Source organism: Phragmites australis, chromosome 14 (assembly GCF_958298935.1).
Source record: "Phragmites australis chromosome 14, lpPhrAust1.1, whole genome shotgun sequence".
Taxonomy (NCBI): Eukaryota; Viridiplantae; Streptophyta; class Magnoliopsida; order Poales; family Poaceae; genus Phragmites; species Phragmites australis.
The window spans coordinates 2,327,912-2,345,167 of record NC_084934.1 but is presented as its reverse complement, the minus strand read 5'-3'; the positions used below and the strand labels follow the sequence as shown (position 1 = coordinate 2,345,167).

The following is a 17,256-nucleotide window of genomic DNA, read 5'->3' as shown; positions in this document are numbered from 1 at the left end:
AGGAGCTTTGTGGAAGAAATTGATTTCTATGCTTTCAGTTTTGACACTCCAACAATATCATCGAACCTTCAGTCTGAAGCTTTTTGCAGTCAGCATATGCCTCTTAAATATTTCTCTGGAATGAGATCAACTGAACAAGTCATTAGGAAGTTGGTAAGATCTGTTGTTCAAGCGATACGAGTTGCTTGCATGTGTTCATAATCGCCTCTCTTTTTAATCTGCTTTTTTACTTTGTCTCCCCAACTGAACTATTCTCCCTTGTGACTACTTCTACTGGTACGTTTCATTTCTTGGTGACGACATGAATATTGCTTTATCTTTCCAGCAACTATATTATCTAAAATGGAAGGCAAGAAATGTCAAATTAACCTTGTTATATAGATGTAAAAAGAAAGAATTAGAGTTCACGGCTCGTACAAAATAGAACACTATATCCTGAATGAGAATTTTTTTTGCCAACGATTTTTACTGGTACGCTTCATTTCTTGGTGACCACATGAATATTGTTTTATCTTTCCAGCAACTATATTATCTAAAATGGAAGGCAAGAAATGTCAAATTAACCTTTTTATATAGATGTAAAAAGAAAGAATTAGAGTTCACGGCTCGTACAAAATAGAACACTATATCCTGAATGAGGATTCTTTCTTGCCAATGCTGAACTTCTAAACATGGAAGTTCGGATGTGCACTCACACAATTGTGCTATTTTACTTCAGTAGATACAGAAAACACACATTTGAAGGGATTCAAGTCTAGGAGCTCGTAGTGAAACTTGAATAAGAATGTCTGTAATGAACTAAAATTGGAACCTAGTAGTACAACTGATCACGGCGAACAAGAATGGCCACAGTCCAGTTTGCCTTGTAAATCACTCAGTAACTGGTTGGCCGTCAAGCATCAATAGGAATATCCAAGCTGCTTTCTTCGGGCTCTGTTGTTACTTCCCTTACATCAGATACTTCAGAAGAAAGAGGATTGTCCCACTCAGTGTCCCCGATCGTACGGATATCAACTCCCTCATCATCCAGCTCGACAATGTTTTCTGTAACGGGCATTGGGTCCGTATCACTTACGCAAGCCTTATCCACATTATCATCTTCCACGTGCTTCGAAGCAGTACAGCAGAGCTCCGAGCTCTCCTCACAAACTTGTATTGTGCTAGTCTCTTGCCTGAAAAGCAAATATATGCGATTATTATTTAATCTCTCATTAAGTTTGATCTTAGAATAGCCTAATTTTAAGATACGTTTGAATGATTCAAAGCAAAAGAAATTGAATAGAATTATGCATGTAGAACCTTTTTATTTGTGATTGCAGAGCATCCACAAGGGCTAAGAGATCTTCCTTTTCTTTTGTGGCAGACTCGAGTCTGCTCACAGCTTCATTTACACGCATGTCAGCTTCTGCTGCTGAGACTCTAGCTCTCTCTTCAGCTCTGACAACTGCTGCTTCTAAAATTACAGCATTTCCTCTAGCTTTTCCTAGTTCAAAACGCCACATCTGAGCTTCTTGAAGAGCAGAATCTCTCTCCGTAAGCAAATGATCTCTCTCTTCAGCAAGAAGCTTTGCTTTCTCCTCTGATTCTCTCAACTGAAACAAAGACTCCAGTTCAACTTCAAATTTTCATTCATGTCAAAGCTATGTCTACATTCATAAACTTGACATGAAGTGTGCTCATGGTGTTAGTACTCAGTATAGAAGTTAGTTGGTTTATAATAGCATAACAGGTATGCATTATGTATGAATTCAACGAAGTGCTTGTTTACCCTAAGCAAAGATAATTCAACTTGTTTCTCATGATCTTGTTTCAGACGCTCAAGTTCTGAAGACAAAAATCTTCTCTCTTCATCAATTGAACGTGCTGCAGAAGCAGCAGTTTCGGCTGCCTCTGCAGTCTCCTGTAATTTATCTGCAATCTCACTGATGGTAGAATCACGTGCACGAATATCCTGCAATAGCTGGTGGAGTTCATCATCTTTAACTCGAAGGGTCTCCTGTTGGTTACAGATGCATTGCGATCCCCAAGGGGGGGAAAGCAGGAAAATGAGTTCAGTATCCAATGACAAAATTACACATTAAAAGAATTTCTGAAGTATTATTCTGCAAGATTGTCCGCAAAATTATCCATATGAGAAGCAAATGCTTTGTTATAGCCTTATAGGATTATTGCCAACTTTTACATCACTGGGTTACAAGTCAGTTCTAAACAATTGATCAGTGAAACGTTTTAAAGTATTTTAGTCATATAACGCAGTCATAGTATTAGGAAGCTGCAACAGAAAATAATATCCATGTCCTGCTAAGCCTGGGTTCGAAAATTCTTTGCTAGAATTGTTCCTTGTGCACTACCAATGGGTACCAATAAATATTGAGTGCATGAATATCTCCCAAGTGCCAAAGTGAATCTTCAATTTTCCAGGAACTTTTTTTGTAACTGAAGAGTCCCTATTGATTTGGCAATATTTGTGCAATTTGGAAAAATGTTGTCACCTACCCAAAGCATTATAACCTATCACCGGGCCTAAATGGTTTCACCAATTATACTTTGGCAAACCAACTGCTAGTTTTTGGAACAGGGTCTAATACCTGGGTACCAGATGACTTGACTACAACAATTAGCCTATAACCATCAGAAATTCTAGCATTCACAACTAAATTGCCTAAAACTGATTCAGGTACTCCAGCAATAATAAGTGGAAGAGCATACCATCATGATTGTGAGATCATCTAATTGACCTTTGGTAAGCTTATTCGCAGTTGATCCCAAAGCTGCCTTCAGGGAAATCTTCATTGCTGCTTCTACCTCTTTGGTTGCTTCGACTGCAGTGGCATTGGCTACAGCCACAACGGTAGCAACTGTGCCCAATTTTGCCGAACCATTCCCACCCAACGAATTCACTGCCTCCTTATGAGCCTGTAGTACCAACTGAGTTGCACTGCATATAAACAAGGAAATGTTACTAGGCTTCAAAAATCTGCAGCTAAAACACCTGTGCAAAACGAGAAAAGCAAATGTGCACCTAGGTGCATATGCACCCCTTATCAAACAATGTTTTATGTGAGCAATACAAATACAACGAGAAAGTAACAATACAATGAGCCAACTATAAGCCATTGGCCAGTTTTTACTTTATAGAGCATTAGCTTAATCACATAATTATGCATTCCAAATAGCATTCATCAGTATGTTTCTTATTGTTGGACGAGTGGGCAGCCAAGTAAAGTAGCATTCCAAAAAAAAGTGCCAATTGAAGCTTTTTCCAATATCATAAGCAAATGTCTCTTTGTCCTTTTCTTGAGTACCCAGTTCCTCAAAATCAAAGAGTATTTCCAACACAAGAGTCCAAGCATATGGTGTGGTAAATCAAAGAACTAACTATGTGTTGGAAGTTGTCCAAATTATTCAAGCACTGATGATCAAGGGCAAGTGAAATCACAACAGAATAACAAGGTATCTCACATGCGCCAACTACGTACAACACCTAAAATCCGTTAAGTGTTTGCAAGAAAATCAAAAATGAAAGATTTAGTTCACTAATATGGGCCTTTTAAGTTCTTAATTATTTTTAGTTATGCCAACACCGACATATACAGAAACGTATCAAACATATACAGCAACTAAAAATGCAGATAACTGTTCACACCTTTAGCATTTAATTGTATTTTGGTCATTTCAGTGACAGGGAAGAAAACAGTTAAGAAGTAATGCCAAATTCGTGGTTCACAATATCAAATAGCAGGACAGCCAGATCATAAGCTTACTGTAAAGTGGATACCCATGCTCTTGCAGCGCTGGGAGTTTCTGCACAAAGAAAGTACTCCTTTTTCTGTGGAGTCCCAATGTCTAGAACGCTAGTCAATGAACAAAACAATAAAATCTAGAACAAAGAAGAAGAAAATAAACACAATAACAAAGAAATAAAAAGATACTCCATATGGATACAGAAACAGCATCCATCATATTTTGCCAGTCCACTGCACCAAGAGTTGCACAGGTCATTTCAAAGCTTTTCCACAAGCATACATCTGAAAGTAATAATGCACTAGAATGGAAGCAGAGATCATACTGAAAGTTCATAGGAGATACTGTCACTGTGCTTGTCGAATCAAACACAATTATACCCCTAATGTCAGTGTCACTCTTACGAACCCTACATAATCCATAATTTGATATCATGCATTTTCCGTTTCAAATTACCGCTTGTTTTCAAAAAAGGAAAGGAAAGAAAAAGAAAAGAAAACTCTGCAGTTACCATACTTGTATTCGATCTTTCCATTTGTAGGATCAAGTATGATCCACCGCTCATTCCATTTTCTTAGCTGACATTCAAAGCGTAAGATTTATCAATAAAAGAGGGAAGGTTGAGATGCTGGGGCACATCATAGTTTATTTTTCCTTGAAAGCCATTGGCACATAATAGTTAGAGCTGAAAAAGTGGACAACAAACAAAAATGAGTGATCCAGAACAAAAGCTCTTATTATTTAGCATTTAGCAAGCAACTGAAGTAGCAAGAAGACTGCATCACCTCAGAGTTCACACCTTCATATTGTCAGGTATTTTTTCCTGTAATAGTAACTACAGGCTCGCCCAGAAACCTTTACTGTGACATTGCAGCGCTTAACTATATTAACTTTGAGTTTAACCCAGACACCATAGGAACTAATAATACTTGGTTATCTATCAATTTGCACGTTTGTTGTGAAACCTTGCTCATTGGTTATTTCAACCGAAGTAAAACAAGTGGCTGGATTATGAACTGTGCCGCTGCCCGCTGGTATCTAGCAGCCAAGATTAAAGTTCAGGCGCAATGCTGTCAAACTGAAACTGCTGGCAAAGATTCGAAACCTGAATCAGGGAGAGGAAATGGCTGGAGGGGATTAAGTAGGCAAGAAGTTATTACCGTGTCCGATCGCTTCAAGAGGGGCCCCTGCAGGAGCTGCCGAGTGGATGTGGAGGAGAGCTGCCGCCTCACTCGCTCCAAGCTGCTCTGCATCTCCCCCACCATCTGCGCTCATCACACACAACAACCAAGCAAGAAAAATCCAAACTTTGGTCAGATTCCACCTTTAAATGAGACCGAAACGTAAGGAATTCGACATCGCAGCTCCATGACTGGCTGGATCCGAGGAGAAGAGAAGAACAACTCACCGTGCTACTCCCGTACGAGGCCATGGTCGCCGCTTGTCCCGGACCAGGGGGAAGAAGAGGAACGATGCCGCCTGCGTGATTTGGACGAAAACCGAGGGGGCGATTTGTGATTTGCGAGCCCGAGGGAGGCGAGGTGTCTGATACTAATCAGATGGCGGATTGAGAGACCAAAAGGAACAATTCCGCCTTCAGGAACCTTTTACGTAACATCTTTTGCCCGTTTTTCTCTCAACGAGACGTATTTCACCTTCCAAACAAACAAGAGCTCTGCTCAGATGAGGAGTCCGAGGCGAGCTGATCGGATTCGTGTCGAACTGCCAACAACCAGGGAAGAAAAAATCGGTCTGAAAAATCCAGTAAGCCTGATTTCAGTGATTTTTTTTTTTAAAAACCATTCAAAACAATCCGCCCACCGATTTCCGTCGAAACACTATCTCAAATTCTCCATCTTATGTCCCTTCTCATCCCCAAATTTTCTAATTCCATAGAAGTGGCGGCGCTCGGGCTCATTTGCTCACATGGTCCCATTTCCGTCCTCTCTGGTCGTGCAGCGGCACTCGGACTCGGCTACTTATATTGTCTCATTTCTTTATTGTTATATACAATTTATGGTAATTAATTGATTATGGATAATTTCTAGCAAATTTATACCAATTTTTTTAAATTTGTTTGAGTTTGGTTATGATAAATTTGATATATCATATTTACTGATGACTCCTGATAAAAAAAAACCTTGCTAACCATACTGATGCCCTATGAACACCCACGCGCACCACACGAACAACCCAACCAAAAGCAAATTGATCTAGAGAGGCGGGGTGCGACATGGCTGCCGACGACAAGTGGATCTATGTCTCCTAATGCCAGGAGTTGAACAGGTGGATGTCACCGTCCAGATCAGTTTAATGTAGCGGCGATGGAGGAAGCAACGCCGCGCCGGCTTGTTGCGATACTGTCGCCGGGGTCGCTACCGCGGAGGGCGACAAGACATCTGGTGACCATGACCACGAGGGTGGTGGTGCAATGGATGACAAAGCAAATGGTGGCGCCGGGAAGAAGGAGGCGACACAAGAAGTGGCTTTATCTGACGACAGTGGAGGAAACCCGGTATCGGCGGTGGCGCTGGCTGGGTGCACCTCCGTGGAGGCGGAGGTGACAGGGGTCACCGTCGTAAGAGAGGAGAAATCCTCTGGCAACTTGAGTGGCGGCGACGCCAGGAACGAGGCCGGCCGGTGTGTCGTCAGACAATGAAGCGCTCTGGGACGGCGGGGGCTGGACGGAGGCGAACGGTAACTAGGAGTACAACTAGACCTCACGGCGGGCAAAGACGCTCCCAAGGACGGCGGCGATGTCGTTTTCGATGGTGCCTACCCTATCGCCGAAGCTGCGGCGGCCGCGGTGCAAGACATCGAGTTCGACGGCAACAGCAAGGAAGCGGTCATTGTCGAGGAGCACGACGGCTACGATGGTCAAGCCACGGACGCCGACGCATACAGCTGCTACGGCTGCGATTCTCACTTCTACGGCTATGATTATGGCTCTTACAGCGACTACGGCTATGGCGATAATTACGGCTCTTACGACGACGACGACTACAGCTACGACGATGGTTATGGCTTACGACTATGGCTACGGCTACGACGATGGTTACATCTCTTACGACGATGACTACGGCTACGGCGACGAATATGGCTCTGGGTCTGCCTACGGCGATGGATATGGCTCTGGATCTGCCTAAGGCTACGGTGGTGACTATGACGACTACGGCGACCATTATTACACCCCGAGATACCCGCCGGTGCACTGGCCGCCGCCTGGCTACGTGCACGACGACGACGCCATGTGCTACCCGTATGGCAACATACATATACATATTACGCTCCATCGAAGCCCCTGCAGGTACGTCTTCGTGCCCCCGTCGGCTCACTAGCTCAAGAGTAGCTGGTAGGATATGGTTTTGTTCCATCAACGTGTAGGGATCTATATTTCAATTTATTAACTAGTTCAGTTTTTTATTAGCTGTAATGGGATTCTGCTCATGGCTTTAGCCTAATCAATATACTCCCTGCGATACAAATTACAAAATACTCGACGTTTTAATACGGTACGGCCTCCAAAGTGTACATTTAACTACTAGTTTACTAAAATATATTTATAAAATCCAATAAATTTATAAGATTATGGATGTACTTTTTAAAACAAATCTGCGCTTATGATTTTAATATTTTCAAACTAAGTATTTTAAAATTTATCGATAATCAAAATTTCAAAAATTTAGCCAGATCTTATCTAAAATGCAAAGTATTTGTGAGATCTTATCTAAAATGCAAAGTATTTGTGACCGGAGGAAGTATAAACAAGAACACTGGTCATGTCTTATATCTTTCCGATTTCAGACAACTTCGTTTGCTCAGATTTAAAGGCACTTATATGCTTCGTTTGTTCAGATGTCAGATTGTGTTTTAGCTGATTATAATTCAGCTTTGCAACTGTCATACAGTCACAGAACTAACTCATATAAACCATATAAACACACAAATCAAAGATCATGTTATGCACATGCTACAAGTTAATCCCATACTAGTATGAGCTACAACAGCAACAAACTCACATCTCGGTTCTTCTCAGGTGAAATCAGTTTCTATTGACAGCAAAATCTTCTGTCTGTTACAGGAACCTAAAAAGTAAGTCTCAACAAAATGTCACAAGAACCAAAATCACCACATGGCCGCGCATGTAAGCTCAATTCTCAAGCAAAATCAAGTCAAGCAACTGCTACATTGAGAGCACTAACTGTGGGACACGCCAACATCCCATGAGAGCGAAAATGCAGCAAGGCCGAAGCATGTAACGGGTAAGCTATGTACGTACATGAGTCATGAGGTGATGGATGTCCCGAGGGAGAAAAAAGAAGAGGGTATGTACATGGCCCCATCACCACGGTCCTAATCGACATTCTGGATCTCACCCATCATTATACGGTTGCTCACTACGTTGAACCCCAAAACTGCTGCGCTCACCTTCTTCCCCTTCTTCCCTTTCTTCTTCCCTCCACTATCCAGCTCCATCTCTGCACTCATGCCTCCTTTGGCTGCAGCGGCAGAGTTTGCACGCGCTGCACCGTCACCTCGTGTACCACGCGTGCTGGGAGCTTGGAATGCCATCTCAATCACCTCTTCTGACAGAAAGGCCTTGTAATTGAGGAACTTGTCGATGAACTCATGGTTGCGGTCAAGAGAACCAATGTTCTCCTGAAGGAGCATTTCTGCTTCAACAGTCGATTGCTTTATGCAGAACTCAAGGAAACTTGTATCTGAATCGATAAAGCAAACAGAAATTAATGGTCAACATTTGAAGATGTACATAACAAAAGTACAGGATGGAAACAAAGGATTGATGAGTTTTAACTTGAAATGAGAGCTAAGACGCAGTTCAATACCATTTGTTCCAGTGAGCCTAACCCACTCACTATCGCACCAATCCCGGAAGTCCATTGCCTCTGCAGATAACAGTAGTTAGAACACAAAGATACAGATTTGGAAACATGAGTAAAAACCCGCAACATTACCTGTCTGCTTGTTTGCAGCCTTTGCTTTCCCTTTCCCGGATTGGTTGACAAGAGGAGCAGAAGAAAGCGGCAACCTGCCTGCCTGTGACTTCTGAACATTCGATGTAGACTGATCCTTCATCATGGAACTTCTGCTCTGACTTGAAAGAGTTGGAAACTCTGACCTGATTAAGATATGAAGATAAAACATAAACATATTCAGAAAATCTTCTTTATAACAGAAAAAAGTTATGCAAATTAAAGTCAACCAAAGTACAAATTGTATACACTATAACTGATACAAAATTATAATTCTGTAAAATTGGTCAAGCAAAGTACAAATTTGTTCCAGAATCAAATCATATGGCATTGGAGCAAAGGGGACAAACAATAACAAAATAAATTCCTTAACTCGAACCATATGCGAACTCTCTATTATCCAGATCGACATATTCACCTTTTGTTAGAAGATTGACCGAGAAAACAAAAACTCCAATCAAAATAGCTACTGGAAGGTTCTTAACTCAAACAAACTAGATAAGTGAGTGAAGCTTTATTTTTACTTTTCATATATATCTTTTTTCCAAAATTTCTCTTCCAGTTCGAAGTTGAACAAGTTCAATCATAATTTGCTGATTTAGTTTATTTGTTAATTTACTAATGTAGCATAAAAGCTTAGAAATCCAGAATAAAGGGTATAATAACATCTTCAAACCAACACAAAAAAATAATCAATTTAACTGTAAAAGACACTGTCAACATACTGCTTCTTATCTTGTTTGGAGTGCTCGGGAGGGCCCCAAAACAAATCATCTTCAGCACTTGACTTGGAACGACTGGGAGTATTGGAACTCATTTGCACAGGAGCAACTGTCTTTGAAGGAGATAATCCAGAAGCTTGCCAGGAAGAAGCATTCCCATGATTTTTTTGGTTCATGGACACCTTTGCTGGAGTTGACGAGGGTGCTTGTTGCTTGACAGCACCAGATCTCCTTTCTTCCTCTCTCTGAATATCTCTCAAAGACAAAGGTTTCTGCACCTTTGAAGAGTCATTAGACCATGCTGGAGCAGGCACAGAGTTAGCCTGATCACTCTTCCAAAGAACAAAATCTCCAAAGGATGGACCACTTGGCGGAGCCGGCAATATTTCTAACTCTTGTGCTTGCTTGACTGACTTTCCCTTTTCAGTAGGCATAGAAATAGCTGATGGATCAAAGGAACCAACAGGTGATGGGGCTTTCACAGTAGAACCTTTTGTTTTCGTTGCCTTCTTTTTGTTCTTCTTGTCCTTAGCCTCAATGAAATCATTATCATCAAGAGCAGGAGCATCAGCCTGAGCAGCAGCAGGCGACAGAGGAGGAAAAAATGCATCATTGGCATTACCTATGTTCTCATTATCTGCAATGCTTGACCTCGCCAAAACTTCTTCTGCCAGCAAATCATGCAACTGGCTTCTCTTATTCCTTTCACTAGTACTTTCCATGACTCCCAATGACTTACTTGCACCCCCAAAATGATGCTCAGAAGATGTTGCCATGCCATTCCAAGGAATTGAAGGTACTGAAGCTGCTGCTGGCTTAGCATTTTCCATAGCCAATCCTCTCTGTGCACGCAGTTGTTCCTCAGCCTGAATTTCCAGCAGTGATTTAGGCCTGAGTCCCTGGGTAGGTTGTTTCCACGCACGCTGGTTTGCCACAGTATGAGGATCAGATGATTGAGAACAAAGTTCCATCTCAGCTTTGTTAGTGTCATATTCCTCAGGGAAACATTTGAGGGGTAAAATCTCATTCTGCACTCTAATAGGTGAACCCCAAAACAGTTCCTCTGTACCATCTGGTATATCACGCTTATTTCCACCGAGATCAGAATTATCAACCTCAGTTTCCTGCCTTGGCTGTTGGGTAGAAACTGTCTTTGATGTTCCTTTGCCAACATCTGCAGCAGACTGTTTTTTCTTTTGCTTCTTTTTCTTTTCTGCTTTCTTTGTCTCGTGTGTATCAGTGTCTTTTACTTCAGTCACCACAGTTGTCCCAATGTCAGCAGGGGTATTTTCTGAAGAAAGTTTCATTTCTTGGACCTGTTTAGAAATATTAGATAATAAATTTTCTGACTTGGGATCCAGTGGTGGTTCATGTGAATCCTTAGCTTCACTAAAAGCACCCCCTGGGACCTCAGTAGATCCAGAATCCAGAATCTTTTCAGACATTCCAGTTTTCGCTGCTCCAGTATCCATTTCACGAGATTTAGCCTCCTCATTCCTATCTGCAACTTTTGTCAGCATTGGATTTACCATAGTTGCTTTCAATTGTTCATCGTCATTTGCAAAGTCTTCGAGCATCTGAGGACGAGAATAGCATTCTTTTGAAAGTGCACCCACAGCAGTTTCATGGGGCACCGGCAGAGTAGTTACAGAGCTTTGAGATAAACCTACGCCATCCATATCTCTCATATTCATAATTGACTGACTAGGTTGTTGCCCCACCTGCATACCATGGACAGGCAACTTCCGATCAACTTCAATAGCCTCTTGCATTCTTCGAAGACCAAGATTCATAGAATCACCATAAGGATCATCAGGCTGCTGATTGCGATGTCCGTGAGGTACCATGTGAGAAAGTAGGTGCTGTTGCTGCAACAATAGCTTCTTTTGCTGCTCAAGCTGCAGCTGCTGTTGCAATTGTTGCTGCTGCTGTTGCAGTTGTTGCTGCTGCTGCTGTTGCTTGAGCAATAACATCTTGTCCAACATAGAGAGTTGAGGCTCAGGTGTCAAAGGTGGCTGTGATTGCAACTGCAGTTGTGACAGCAGATACTGCTGCTGAAGCATATTTAAGAGCTGTGGATCCTGAGATATCTCAGTAAGCAGCTTCTCCGGTGGCAAATGAACCAAAGCTGGTCGGTTTTGCAGCATGAAGTTGTGTTGTTGAACACCAATACCAATGTTCTGGGAATTTTGCAGATCTTGACGCACGTTAAGTGCCCCTTGAGTGAGGTCTACACCATGCACGTTAGGATTAAGATTTCTTGCTTCAGGGTAGTTGGACCACAGCGGTAATCCAGAATTACCAGTAGGTACTTGAGGCTTCTCCTTAGAATGTAGCATGGCAAGCAAATCAACATTCTGAGATTGCAAAGATTGGCAAGATGGATCAGCCATCGGAGGGAGCAATTTAGAATGTAGGGTAGATGCTTCTGGGGCAATATCCTTGTTATGTGCTTGTGCTACTGGAATAGCATCTCCTGACCAATAGGGAACAGGGTTTTGCAAAGAATTTTGCCTCTCCAACAGTCCTTTCTGTGCCAAAAGATAGTTCATATCGTTCCCACTCTCGCCTCCGCCCACAGCAATGTTGCCAAAGCTACTACTGCCAAGTTCATTCATACCTGATTCAAAAGAAAACAGTGTCAGACAAGGAGGTATGCATGACAGGTAGAAAAGAAGGTTAATACTTAATACAAATAAAATACAAAATGAAACAAGCACAAATAGAACTTGACGATAACAAACCTCCAGTTATAGATATAGTGTCTGCCGAAGGATTGTGCACATTATTAGACATAAGTGACTCCAGAAAACGATTTTGAGCCACAACTGCAGTATCTTTCCTATTTGGCCCACTGTCGAATATTCCAACACCAGTTAATCCTGCACGCGTGCTACCGGAGCTGACAAACTTCCCCGAAGGTGGAGTCTCTGGAACTAGCATATCACTGGACTTTGCAGTGGCAAACCCTGGTGGTGGCCTTGCCTTTGCTCGTAGGTGAGGCATAACATCCCCAAGCATTAAAAAAGGAGTATCAGGGGGTGCGTTCACAACACGAACTAGCAAATCAATACCAAAATAACCAGCCTCAAACCAGTTAATAATGTCGGCGCCAGAAAAAGGGCCTTGAATTTGACCTTGTGGATCTTTGTAGTATAGAGAGAGGCTTTCCGGACTAGGATGAGGCTGCGGACTGGCAAAGTCATCAGCACCCACCATGCCTGTTTTAGTTTCTTGATTTAAGAAATTGGGTATTTGCTGCCCAAACTCAGCAGATGGTCCAAGCCTATGTTCTCCAATAAACTGAGATCTTTGTGGAACAACATAAGTAGATGTCCCAGGTCGCAATGACTCCTCTCTGGCTGGCAAATCAGTATTCCCAGGAACACCTATTAAAGATCAATATAAGCAGCTTTTAAGGGAGGAAGAACAAATTCTAAAACTTCAAAAATCATCAACATTTTGCTACAGGAAACAAACAAAGGAGTTAACCAGTATTGTATATATGTAAGACAAGTTTCTGCATATCCCGAAATGAATTTATGAACCAGTGTGTACCATTTTAAATGTTGTTGTCCTATTATACAATACTCTCGTTTTCCTTTTATATCGAGGGCCTTACATGTGACTTAAGATTCTCCTAAAACCAGAAAAATAAATTGTTTCTAAAAGGCTTAACTGATTGTAGACCCAAAAAAAGAATAGCATAGAGACAAATATCAAATTAGTATATCTGAAAGACAAATGCTCAAGACATGAAGGATTCTCAAGATTATGAAAGACTGGGTTTGACAAACAATAAACATATGCATGGATGCATAATCCTCTCTACGTGATCACTTAAGTTTGTTCAACCATGTGAAATGCAGTAAACAGGAAAATTGCGTAAGCAGCAAACTAAATAAGGTACCCCTGAGACTTCCAAATGTTTCTCCCTTATAATCTTCCATGCCTCCTGGCTGATCTTCTCTACCAGCTGGAGAAAGTTAGAATAGCATTCAATGAGAAACTATACAATACATTTAGATGTTAGTATGTCGCAACAAGGTAAATAAACAGTTTCTAACCTGAATTTGGATGTTTTGATGGCACAACGTCAGGATTACTTTTTCCAACAGAATCATCTTTGGAAGCCTGATGGACACCACTGTTTACGATATCCCCTTTGTCAATTGCTTTTAAAATGCCCTACAAATTCAATTCAACAGTGAGATAAGGATATTGTAGACTTGTAGTACCATGAAAGCTCCTTCTACTTAAGAAAAAAAAATAGCATAATTACCGCTTCTTCAGCAATAGGAGCAGATAGTGCTAAAGGTTCCAAAGCATCTTCTTGCATGAAGACAGAGACTTCCTCAAAGCAATCAACAGGAACCTTAAGGTCAGTGACATCACAACTCCTGTATATGTCAAGCAATTTCATCCTACTATATCTGAATGCCGAGCGATCTCTTGATGCACCACCAGGTCTGTCAGAAAGTAGACCAAGATGGAATGGTCGTGAAGATCCACTACCGATTGCACCTGTACCAGATGTGAACTTTACACGAGAGCTTGGAAAATTTGTAATTTCATTGTCTGACTTCCCTCTACCATATCCATAAGTAGCAGGTGATTTCTGTGGAATCTGAGAGGGATAATGAGACGAATCTCCCCGCCCACGGCCCAAAGGATAACTAGATTTCCATGAACGAGAAATATTGTCATCCCTTTCGGCATCCTTTTCATAATTGTTTCCATCCTTTCCACGTGCTGCATAGTGAGAGAAACCTTTTTCACGGGAAGCATCACCCTCTTTGCCTGAATCTCCCCACCTATCACGCCAATTTTCAGACTCCTTCTCATTGGAACCCCATCGTGTAGTCCACTTGTTCTCACGGCGTTGGTCATAGTTGCCTTCCTTATTATTGGAATCACCCCAGCGCTCCTGTGAAGCACGACGACCATCCACAGAATACTTGGAGGAGTCATCTGACCATCTTTCCACTTTGTGTGTATCACCATGTTCCTTCTCTATCTCCCTCCAGCGACTCCACCGATGGGTTGAATTTGGTTCCCTTTCGTCATCGCGCCAGCGGTCACGGCGCTCAGTTTCACCATCAAGCACAGAAGCCCTGAAAACATCCTTTTTCTTTGCACTGTAGCCCGGGTCTTCACCATTCCCTGGTGTCTTTGAAACATCTGAGCAGATACCCTGTGAAATGGGATCCTGCAACAAACAATTAATCATATAAGTCACCACTGCACCATAAACAAGCAAATAACAAAGAAAGATAAAAATACACCTAATGAATGCCCTATTACTGCAATTACCATGTATGATATTAATAGTATGAATCCCAACTGCTTAAGTCTAGCTACTGTCCTAATTCTTTAAGGACTAACCTTGTTTTCTCCCACCTTCATAAGCCACTGAGGAGAAAGGGGTATTTCAGTATCCAGGCCTTGCTTCTCTGCAACAACCAAATGCTACCATCAATACAACAGGAAATATACTATGCTAAGGATAATGCATAAAGCTCAGGAAGCACCGTAAACAACTTATTACTGATCCAGGCTTTCGTCTATTCTAATTGTAAATCGCATTTGATTAACCAAAACAATTGTTCAATAGTTAGACAAAAACATGCAGGTGATCTTGAAGTATAACTCAGATGAAAATAATTGGATCAGTGGTTTCTGCGCAATGTGTTCTAAATTGAAGTGATTTTTTTACCACAATAATACCATGGATTCCGAATATAATTCAAATAAGCATCCAGAGGAACCTAAGTAACTTTTGTACACAAATCAAACAAATAAACAATAATAAAATCTGCCACAGATGTAGTAAAACCACATAAAGCTACATAGAACACAACCTTTCTTAAGCCAACAGGGATGAGCTATTGGTTTTCAGCTTCATTTTGCAGCCTAAAAAAACAATGTGTGCGTCACCGTTGCCACAACAAGAACTTCTGCTCGGAGACGGCCATACATGTGGGCACCCGCAACAACAAATCAACTCAAAACAAAGATCTCCGAACAATAAGGATCTTTGCAAGTACCAACAAAAATAATCCAATACTATACTGACTGGAAAGGATACAATCAGTCAAATCAGCCGCCCCAAAATCAAAAACAAAAGACAACCTGACCATTGCATCAAACCCACCCAAATCGAATCCGAACTCTCTTAACTACCGAAGCACCACCTTAAGACATCTAACTACCTGGCGCCACCATACATCAGTGGTCCAAACACAAACTCTACACCCGCAATAACAGCACGAAAACCCGCCGGGGCAGCATCATTCAACACCGGCCCAGAAAACCCCAAACCCCAATAACTATGGTGCGGATCGAACGACCGAACGAGAGCGAAATCGGACCAGCCCGAGTAGCGGGCGGCGCTAGGGTTTCGTGCGGATCGAGAGGGGGGAGAGGCGTGGGAGGAGCGGTGACCTTTGGCGATCTGGGGCGGGGGAGGGGTGTCGACGGCGAGGCGGCGGCGGAGGTCGGCATTGGCGCGGTCCGGGGCGGCGGCCATGGGCGGCGGCGGCGGCGGCGGCGGCGAAAACCCTAGGGCTGGGCTGGTTGGGGAGGTTTGGGAGCAGCAAGATGGAGAGCGGAAGCGAGCGAGCGAGCGAAGGTGGGGTTGTTGCTTCCGGGCGGATAAAAGACCGGGCGCACGCACACGCTTCCCCGAGGAGCTGCCTTTTGCGTCCAGGCCCTTCGATTGTGTGCTAATTGATTTGAGAGATGTCCTGTATTCTGACAAGGTGATTTTTCATCCTTGGTTTTAAGTGCAAATATGTATAGTCATGAATGCCACTTATCAACGTTTTAAGTGCGGATGTGTCGGGTTGATTCCTAATAATGAATCCTGAGTTATATTGGACCATAGATGTGTTGATTAATGTTTTTTCGACGTGTATTGAATGAATTTAAGAATATAAGTATTTATTTAGGGTTAGATTTTTTATAGATAACAGTTCTACGTCTTGTGTATTATGACCGACTCTTAGATATTTATCATATTACCAAGGCTACAATGATATAGATAAACAATTCAAGATAAAGATTATGCAATCAATATAGGTTCTACATATAAAAACCCGACATCGACTCCCCATATATGCAAACCTATATGTAAGCATAGTTTATCAATATTTAGATTTTATTCAATTCGACAAAGTTGTAATATGATAGATGCTTGTCTTGCTGCTCAAGTGGCTGTCTATAATTATCCAAGCAACACTCGCAGAAAACCAAAAGATTAGAGTCGTCTTCAACCACGATCGTATCACGCTCCGGCTCCTTGTTCACTAAAGAAAAATGCATGCAATGATCAGCATGAGTAAAATGCAATAATACATGCTCCAATATGCATATGATGAATTACCATCAAATATGCCACATAATGCATGAAAATATTTTTCCTAGTTAGAGCAAGTCATAAGAAGATTAGTAAAATTGGTTTCACCCATTTTGAACTTGTGAAGAATGAACGGCGAATTAACAAATCCTTAACCTAATTAATTAATCTCAGACATTTAAGTAATTATTTAATGGCTGAGAATATTTTTAATAGGTAGATTAGGTTATTATAAAACCAACAAAATTAGTTTCATAATTTTTGGAGTTACAGAGAATTTATTATGAATTTTACAAGTTTCAGCAAACAATAAACTGTGTTGAAAACAGTTCTGCTGAGTTGACCACGGTCAGACAACCAACAGGGGCGGTCAGACCGCCAGCGAATAGAGAGGTTTGGGTTCTGGCGGTCAGACCGGCCCGAGGGGCAGTCGGACTCC

The 17,256-nt window shown here is 41.9% G+C and overlaps 2 protein-coding genes across 5 annotated transcripts; both read right to left on the bottom strand.

Moving 5' to 3' along the window:
• Positions 1-552: 552 nt before the first annotated feature.
• Positions 553-5,310, bottom strand: LOC133890465 (uncharacterized). Of its 4 annotated transcripts, XM_062330843.1 has the most exons (11): positions 4,905-5,009; positions 4,710-4,831; positions 4,530-4,604; positions 4,261-4,429; positions 4,070-4,153; positions 3,946-3,977; positions 3,765-3,846; positions 2,710-2,938; positions 1,769-1,996; positions 1,300-1,592; positions 553-1,172 (listed from the first exon to the last, which is right to left on the bottom strand). In XM_062330843.1, exons 5-11 carry the CDS (start codon positions 4,078-4,080, stop codon positions 893-895), a joined length of 1,155 nt encoding a protein of 384 aa, XP_062186827.1. In that variant the 5' UTR covers positions 4,081-4,153; positions 4,261-4,429; positions 4,530-4,604; positions 4,710-4,831; positions 4,905-5,009; the 3' UTR covers positions 553-892. The 4 variants fall into 4 exon arrangements, with proteins under 4 accessions (XP_062186827.1, XP_062186823.1, XP_062186825.1 ...); XM_062330839.1 differs by lacking the exons at positions 4,530-4,604; positions 4,710-4,831 and adding an exon at positions 5,153-5,310 and having other exon boundaries at positions 4,261-4,322; XM_062330841.1 differs by lacking the exons at positions 4,530-4,604; positions 4,710-4,831 and adding an exon at positions 5,153-5,170.
• Positions 5,311-7,670: 2,360 nt separating this feature from the next.
• LOC133890464 (protein ESSENTIAL FOR POTEXVIRUS ACCUMULATION 1-like) lies at positions 7,671-16,097 on the bottom strand. The gene is made up of 10 exons (XM_062330838.1): positions 15,905-16,097; positions 14,846-14,913; positions 13,743-14,669; positions 13,528-13,648; positions 13,371-13,436; positions 12,205-12,849; positions 9,464-12,080; positions 8,721-8,884; positions 8,592-8,651; positions 7,671-8,465 (listed from the first exon to the last, which is right to left on the bottom strand). Exons 1-10 carry the CDS (start codon positions 15,987-15,989, stop codon positions 8,098-8,100), a joined length of 5,121 nt encoding a protein of 1,706 aa, XP_062186822.1. The 5' UTR covers positions 15,990-16,097; the 3' UTR covers positions 7,671-8,097.
• Positions 16,098-17,256: the final 1,159 nt, after the last annotated feature.

Coding starts and splice junctions, on each gene's coding strand:
- LOC133890464 (XM_062330838.1), bottom strand. CDS start 15,989: ATGGCCGCCGCCCCGGACCGCGCCAATGCCGACCTCCGCCGCCGCCTC. Junction 13,437..13,527: donor ATCAAAACATCCAAATTCAG/GTTAGAAACTGT, acceptor AACTTTCTCCAG/CTGGTAGAGAAGATCAGCCA. Junction 8,466..8,591: donor TAGGCTCACTGGAACAAATG/GTATTGAACTGC, acceptor TTATCGATTCAG/ATACAAGTTTCCTTGAGTTC.
- LOC133890465 (XM_062330839.1), bottom strand. CDS start 5,176: ATGGCCTCGTACGGGAGTAGCACG. Junction 5,010..5,152: donor CCTCGTACGGGAGTAGCACG/GTGAGTTGTTCT, acceptor TGATGAGCGCAG/ATGGTGGGGGAGATGCAGAG. Junction 2,939..3,764: donor GCATGGGTATCCACTTTACA/GTAAGCTTATGA, acceptor GTTTATATGCAG/TGCAACTCAGTTGGTACTAC.